The sequence below is a fragment of the Centropristis striata genome, chromosome 4 (assembly GCF_030273125.1).
Source record: "Centropristis striata isolate RG_2023a ecotype Rhode Island chromosome 4, C.striata_1.0, whole genome shotgun sequence".
NCBI lineage: Eukaryota > Metazoa > Chordata > Actinopteri > Perciformes > Serranidae > Centropristis > Centropristis striata.
Window position 1 is genome coordinate 11,591,469 of NC_081520.1, and position 6,974 is coordinate 11,598,442.

At 38.8% G+C, this 6,974-nt stretch overlaps 2 protein-coding genes across 3 annotated transcripts; one reads left to right on the plus strand and one right to left on the minus strand.

Moving 5' to 3' along the window:
• Nucleotides 1–150: 150 nt before the first annotated feature.
• Nucleotides 151–2,750, minus strand: mrm3a (mitochondrial rRNA methyltransferase 3a). The gene is made up of 4 exons (XM_059331373.1): nt 2,337–2,750; nt 1,248–1,492; nt 1,002–1,163; nt 151–894 (listed from the first exon to the last, which is right to left on the minus strand). Exons 1-4 carry the CDS (start codon nt 2,711–2,713, stop codon nt 278–280), a joined length of 1,401 nt encoding a protein of 466 aa, XP_059187356.1. The 5' UTR covers nt 2,714–2,750; the 3' UTR covers nt 151–277.
• An 885-nt stretch (nt 2,751–3,635) lies between these two features.
• On the plus strand, nt 3,636–6,619 carry glod4 (glyoxalase domain containing 4). Of its 2 annotated transcripts, XM_059331250.1 has the most exons (9): nt 3,647–3,915; nt 4,099–4,148; nt 4,258–4,378; nt 4,481–4,625; nt 5,016–5,152; nt 5,252–5,338; nt 5,435–5,548; nt 5,636–5,722; nt 5,820–6,619. In XM_059331250.1, the coding sequence occupies exons 1-9, from the start codon at nt 3,826–3,828 to the stop codon at nt 5,883–5,885; spliced, it is 897 nt and encodes a 298-aa protein (XP_059187233.1). In that variant the 5' UTR covers nt 3,647–3,825; the 3' UTR covers nt 5,886–6,619. The 2 variants fall into 2 exon arrangements, with proteins under 2 accessions (XP_059187232.1, XP_059187233.1); XM_059331249.1 differs by having other exon boundaries at nt 3,636–3,915; nt 5,252–5,548.
• The last annotated feature ends 355 nt before the right edge of the window (nt 6,620–6,974 follow it).

Below are 6,974 nucleotides of genomic sequence, written 5' to 3' on the forward strand. Positions count from 1 at the left end.
ATCTAAGATGCCCCTGAATCAAGAGATTTTTATGATTAATTTATCAAGAAATAAATTCCTGGGTGCATCCTGAAAAAGATGAAATGAAAATAAAATGAAAAAGCGTACATTCACTTGTCTGAATTTAGATCAACGTTTCACAAATCCCTGTTTGAAATTCAGCGCTTTATTATTGGCAAGACAGGATGTAGAATAACATTTAAATAACTGCGTTCAGTCTTTAGTAACAAAGGATAAACATACACCAGAAGCCACATTATAATATTTAGGGCAAACATTATGAAAGCTGCTGCTTTGCTTTGGGTTTCAATTTCCTTGCAGGTGTCTGCATCAGCTTCAACAGTTGCTTCCTGCCCTCAAACAAAAGGATGCTGGTGGCCATGGCTGAGTTCAAGCTGTCCACATCAGGAGCGACAGGGATGAAGAGCCTGTGACCGCCGGTTTTCTCTGCCAGCTGGACTGCTTCTAAACTCAGACCATGAGTCTCTCCACCGATCACAAGAGCAGTGGAACTCTGAGCCCACTTCTCATGGTACAGCTTTGAGTCCACTCTTGGAAGTGAAAGTCCCTCATCATCTGAATCTGAATCTGAATCTGAATCTGAATCTGAATCTGAATCGTATTCCTGGTAGCTCATGTTGTTGCGATTAGACCTTTTTGTGCTGACCCAGCCATAGTCTCCTGCTTTGGACGGTTTGTTTAACATGTTAACTTGAGCATCCTCTGCTTGTCTACTTCCATCAGCACCACTGCTGCTGTCAGCCACATGGACAGTCACAGGATTAGGGAGATGTTTTTCCATGTCATCCCAGCTCAGGCTGGGATAGATGGGGAGCCGGAAATGGGCGCCCATTGCTGCACGCAGAACTTTAGGCTCCCAAGCATCAACACAACCTGTCAGTGGAAGAAATAAACAGATTTTTAAAAACCACAAGCAAAGAAGCAACGCCTTTATCAAAAGGTGGAGTTCACTTTTTCACATCTTTATTAGATGAGCATACCTTTGGTGAGCAGGACATTGTTGCAGCCAGCAGCAGCAGCACATCGCAACATTGTCCCGAGGTTGCCAGGATCTCTGATGTTGTCGCATATCAGAGACAACGCCCCTGAAAGGCTTCTATTAGTGAAGTTCAACCGTGACGGGTCCGGGCGAGAAAATATGGCTGCAGAAAAATGAGTCAAAGTCAGCAACAAGTCAGAGCATCCATACTTCATAATGAACTAAAACTATAAACAAGGCCCCTCACCGATGACTCCCTGTGGGGCCACAAGGTCAGACCAGATCTTGATGTCCTCAAACTTGACTTTGACCAGCGTGGCCCTCTTCAGCTTGTCTAAAGGAAGCTCTCGGAGCCGATCCACGGTACTGAAGAACACCATCTGTGGGTTGGCTCCTGCATCCAGAGCGTCGCAGATCAAACGCCGTCCCTCCAGGAGGATTTTACCCTGTTGCTCCCGAAACGTCCTGGACCGAGCGACACTCACTAACCTCCTGAAGGACAGAAGACAAAGACAGATGGGCAGAGATAGATTACAGGCAGGGTCAATATCAATCATGGAGCTTTTATCATCTACATGTTTAAATTGCTATTGGCAACAGGATATCTGTAATAGCAGAAAAAATTACTTTAAAAATTTTGCTGAAATGGCCTAAAAGGAGCAACATTTTCATTTAAATCTGAAATTATCTGATCAACGAATGCATAAATAACATAAATCTGACATTTTAGGTCAGCTTTTGGTACTTTAGAGTTTCCAACCATTTATGGACATCATTTCAATAACCAGCCAGGCAGGATGGCCACTCTCAGTGTTTATAATATTTTTTAAGATAATTATTATCGATGCATTAATGTGTAAGGATAATTTTAATGTTAGGGCTAATTTAAATAAGCCCTAAAGATGGGCGTGTTAATCTGAAAACAACATTATATGGACATTTTTGATCCAACTTGTAATTTTTACTCCACTACACTTTAGTTAGAGGTTACTTTGCAGATTAAGATTATTAATACAAAATCTAAATCATCAAATACATTCAAATATATAATTATAGATCAAACTAATCTCGTATAAGTAATTCAAAGTAGCTTTTTTTACTTGATGCAAACTGTAAACCTGAATGCATCACTAATTATTACCCAGTAATATGGTATAAGACTCTGAAATTGACCATTCTGCATGAGTACTTTTACTTCTGGCACTTTATATTGTTATGATACTTTCTTTAACTCGAGCACTATTTAAACTGCTGGGCTTTTACTTGTAGCGGAGTATTTTTGCACGTGTAAAGTAACATGATTGCAGTAAGCCACTGCTGCCTTCATGACACTTACGACAGTCTCTTATCTCCAGGGTAAGCCCTCTCGAAGCACAGTCCATCAACGTGATCCTTTGTAAGAGTGACCGGAGCATGTTTTATAGTTGACTGCACATTATTCCTCGCTTTGACAAAGTCTCTTTCTTCAGGATGTTTTATTGTAGCTGTGACTTTGGCCTCCTGCTTGGCTTTATTCAGCCCCGCTGGCTGAGACTGCGACGCCGGTTTAATGACTTCATCCGTTTTGTCTTCAGGGAACAACACTCGGACAGGTTTCCTCCTCAGTGCGCGGACATACCGCTTCGATTCCACAACAACACCGCTTCCCCTTGTCAGAAAATAATTTCGCTCAGTGGCAACAAGACATATCACGCTTCTCATGAACGCTGCCATGTTTGTCCTGGCTTCTTCTCTAGTTACACAGTCCGTTTTACTAACTAAAGCTCCATACTGCCACCAGCTGTATAAAAAAAAAATTACACTACCCCTGTAGCGTTCCTCCAGTATATTTTATATTTATTTATTTGTCTTATGATATTTCATGTTTTTGATATTAATAAGTGATAAGTGAAATACTTGCTGGAGGGGTGCTTAAAGCATCTTCTTTTTATCGTTAGTCATCGTTATTACAAACATGACTATGGCTATGAATATTATATATATATATATATATATATATATATATATATATATATATATATATATATATATATATAATAAAATATAAAAAAAAAATTTAAAAAATTATACTTTTGCAAAAACTTTCTCGCAAAAGTACATCTTTTTTTACTGCAATTTTTCTTCTTCTTTCTTTCTTTTCTGCTTTTTTCTTCTTTTCTTTAGGTTGTCAGTGATATTGAAATACATTTTTAAATCAATAGCTATCTCTAAACCTTTTAAAGGAGGGCCAAATCATTCTATGGGTGTAATATTTTGCTTGTATATTAATTTAGTTGATTATGTAAGTTTTATCAAGTGTGGAATTAGGACTTTTCAAACTAAGTAAAATATCAGTTTTTGTTAGTATTAACTTCTGAAAGATATTTCTGTAAATTAAAAAATAATAATAATTAATATAAATAATTTGCTGCGTATTTACTAAATATTTACTGTCTATTTTCAATGTTTCTTCTTTCTATTTTTTAATTTTAACTTAACTGTCAAAGTGTGTCCTCATCTGCAACCTCGCGAGAGAATGTGACAGACTGGGTTATACCATTAACCTCAATAGATAGGGGTGTCGTACCTAGTTTTATTGCCTATTATTTTGTGTGAAGTCGTTGCGCTAGTCCATAATAACGATTTATTAAGTCAACTAGTTAACAAAAGCCGATATAATATCCAACAAGTGTATGTTGCTGGCTGTTTGCTCACTTGTATTTACATCAGTCTTTTGGTATTTACTTTCCGCCAATCGACGACAGAAAAATCGATCACGAAGGAGGCTTAATCGCTCCCTGCTCGCCGATCATCTCTACCAGACATAATTGTACCTGTGAATAAATATGTCTCTGAGACGAGCGCTGCACTTTGTTTTCAAAGTTGGTGACAGGACCAAAACTGCCAAGTTCTACCGAGATGTTCTGGGCATGAAGGTACTTTTTTCCGAGCTCCATTTGATGGCTAGAAGCCGGTATTTATGTTCAATTTTGTGTTGCACAACGTTACGTAGCTTAGCTTACGTTCATTCCTCTTTCATCATATGCGTGAATGAGTGTTTTAATAAATGTGTTATCATATCTAATGTTTATTTTCTCGTCTCGTCTTGATCATTTTAGATTTTACGCCATGAAGAGTTTGAGGAGGGCTGCAAGGCAACGTGTAATGGGTAGATATGAGGAGACAACTTAAACCATCTGAACTTTGTACTCAGGAGAGTTATACAGAGCTGATAATATCCTAATACTCACCACTGCACTGGTCCTGTATCCATACAGCCCCTACGATGGGAAATGGAGCAAGACAATGGTCGGCTTTGGTCCAGAAGATGACCATTTTGTTGCTGAACTGACATACAATTACGGGGTGGGAGGGTATCAACTTGGCAATGACTTCTTGGTGGGTGAGAGTTCATTTGAAGATTTTACAAAGCACAACACCATGTCTTACAGGGTACAGCAGCCGTTTAAAGGGATCTTGCCATATATGTTTCTATCTTAGGGGCTCACTCTGCAGTCGAGCCAGGCTGTGAGCAATGCTAAACGTCTGGGGTGGCCTCTTACTGAGGTAGGAGAGGCTCTGTATCTGACCCAGGCTCCAGGAGGTTATCCTTTCTACCTTGTGGACAAAGAGCAGCCTCCCAGTGGTGGGTGTGATGCATCTTTTTTATCTTCATAAGAAGGCGGTATCATTGTAGTTCATCCACTGTTCCTCTAATTAGTCTAAATTTGAAATTAATAATAATAATTGTAGTCATTTTATTGAGTTGGTTACCGCTTCACACATGCAAGGAGTTGCTTAGTTTCATAGCAGTATACATTTACTCACAATTATAATCTTTTAGCTGCATTTTATTGGTCAGACTGTGTAAAAAAAAATGTCAATTTTGTCATGAAAAAATAATAGCAATGATGTACAGCCATTAAGACTTTTAAGTATACTTGAACAAAAAAGCTTTTCAAAATAAGCATGTCATGGATTTGTTGTATGCCTTACAATTTTTGATCACCTGCAATCTTTGATAATTTATTCCCAGACCCAGTGCAGAAGGTTTGCCTCGGAGTATCAGACCTCCAGAGATCGACCAACTACTGGACTACGCTCCTGGGAATGAAGGTCGTGGAAAAGAATGAGGAAAAGAAAACCGTGCTGTTGGGGTTTGCAGACACTCAAGTGAGTCGATTATCAAAGCAATATAATTGTGTTCTGTATTTTGTGTTAATAAATCAGGAATGTTTTTTGGTCTGACTCATTTTTTTGTATTTCATGCAGTGTAAACTGGAGCTTCATGATAACAGCGGGACAGTAGATCATGGAACAGCGTTTGGGAGAATAGCATTTTCATGCCCAAGGGAGCAAGTAAAATATTATTTAATGGATACTTTCTTGTGTTTGTTAATGTTGAAGAAAATTACTCCTCATTTCCATGGTAAATATTTTTATTACATTGTACAGCTGCCTGACCTTGAAGCCTTGATGAAAAAGGAAAATCAGAAAATTCTCACTCCATTAGTCAGCCTGGATACTCCTGGAAAGGCCACAGTAGAAGTGGTTATCTTGGCTGACCCAGTAAGTGCATTGCCAATTTAATGCTGTGATCAAGTGAAATTAGTCCCCTGTTAAAATAAAAACTTATCTGGACATTGTTTGTTTTAGGATGGTCATGAGATTTGCTTTGTAGGAGATGAGGCTTTCAGGCAACTGTCCATGGTGGACCCCAAAGGAAATGAACTGCTTGATGAGGTTGGTGTTGCTCCAATATTTTCCTCCCTAGATTAAATATACAGCATGTGTTTGATATTAACTGTGCCTGTGCTCTTTATGCTTTAAAAATTTTTAGGCTATGGCCGCAGATAAAAGTGACGAGTGGTTTGCCAAACACAACAGACAAAAAGCTGCTGCTTGAGATGAAAGGGCTATGAAATGAAGAGGCTTGCCATCAATTTCTCACCAGTTCATGTGATGATGAGATGCTGTACAAGGCACCTGTGGTGTAAATCTTCTTGAAATGACAACTTGGTTATCCTAAGCCTGGCAGTATGAGATTTATTTTTCCCTGGATGCATGCCGTGAGGCACAGTTGCATTGACAGCACTTTGTAAAAGGACCACTTTTTCAATTTGATGGACTTTTTTCCAATAACTTTTGGCAGAGAGGTGTTCAGAAAATCACTTTGATGCAACATATTCTCTAAAAAGCACTGAAGATGATTTTCTGTTGGGTTCCTGTTGCCCCGTCACCATCCATCATCTGTGCATTGTATAATTACTAATTAATGCACGTAATTACTGGAATAAGACTGCCTGGCTGCAAGATTCCTGTGCATTGTTTAATTGAAAACTTAATTTTGAAAGAAGAACAGCGTAAAGGTAAACATTATGTAATGAGGCAGCACCTGCCATATTGTTATTATGGCACAAGTAGTACAAATCCAATACATTTGCAGCCAATCAAATGACCAAAACCAAATTACATGCAGTGTGCCTGGAGCATTTACAGTTTCAGGACCCCTCAGTGTTGCTGATAAATGCACTAAATATAATGCAGTAGCAATAGTTCAGTCATGTGATGGAGTTACACTGAATCATGTAATTTGTAAAATTACATAATGTCATCTGATTGAAATAAATGCGACTTTCCTCTAAAAAAAAGTTTGACTATGTGTGTATTTTGTGTTTGACTTTTGTTTGAAGTGGTTTCGGTGGATGTATATGAAGAGAAGGTGAAGTGCTGAATAATCCCCTTCATGTTTGAATGCATAGTTAAATATTAATATCTGGTTGAACAGTATTTTGCTGGCGGTGCTCCAGCTTCTCTCCCACTAGTCACAGTTCTCGGCTGCAAGTCAAATGAGCTGCCAGCTGAGCAGGGCGGACCAGTACAGAGTGTTTACTCTGTCTGAGCACAGAGTTAACTGTCAGGGGAAACAGCGCTGTGAATATGTCGGGGTAGGTAACCTTCAAAGATTAACTGAAACCGAATTAAACTAAAGAAA

Excerpts from the sequence above, each read along its gene's own strand:
- glod4 (XM_059331249.1), top strand. The coding sequence starts at position 3,826 with ATGTCTCTGAGACGAGCGCTGCACTTTGTTTTCAAAGTTGGTGACAGG. Across the intron at positions 3,916-4,098 it reads GAGATGTTCTGGGCATGAAG|ATTTTACGCCATGAAGAGTT; the intron begins GTACTTTTTTCC and ends TGATCATTTTAG. Across the intron at positions 4,379-4,480 it reads AACTTGGCAATGACTTCTTG|GGGCTCACTCTGCAGTCGAG; the intron begins GTGGGTGAGAGT and ends TTTCTATCTTAG.
- mrm3a (XM_059331373.1), bottom strand. The coding sequence starts at position 2,713 with ATGGCAGCGTTCATGAGAAGCGTGATATGTCTTGTTGCCACTGAGCGA. Across the intron at positions 1,493-2,336 it reads CCTGGAGATAAGAGACTGTC|GAGGTTAGTGAGTGTCGCTC; the intron begins GTAAGTGTCATG and ends TCTGTCCTTCAG. Across the intron at positions 1,164-1,247 it reads GGCCCCACAGGGAGTCATCG|CCATATTTTCTCGCCCGGAC; the intron begins GTGAGGGGCCTT and ends ATTTTTCTGCAG.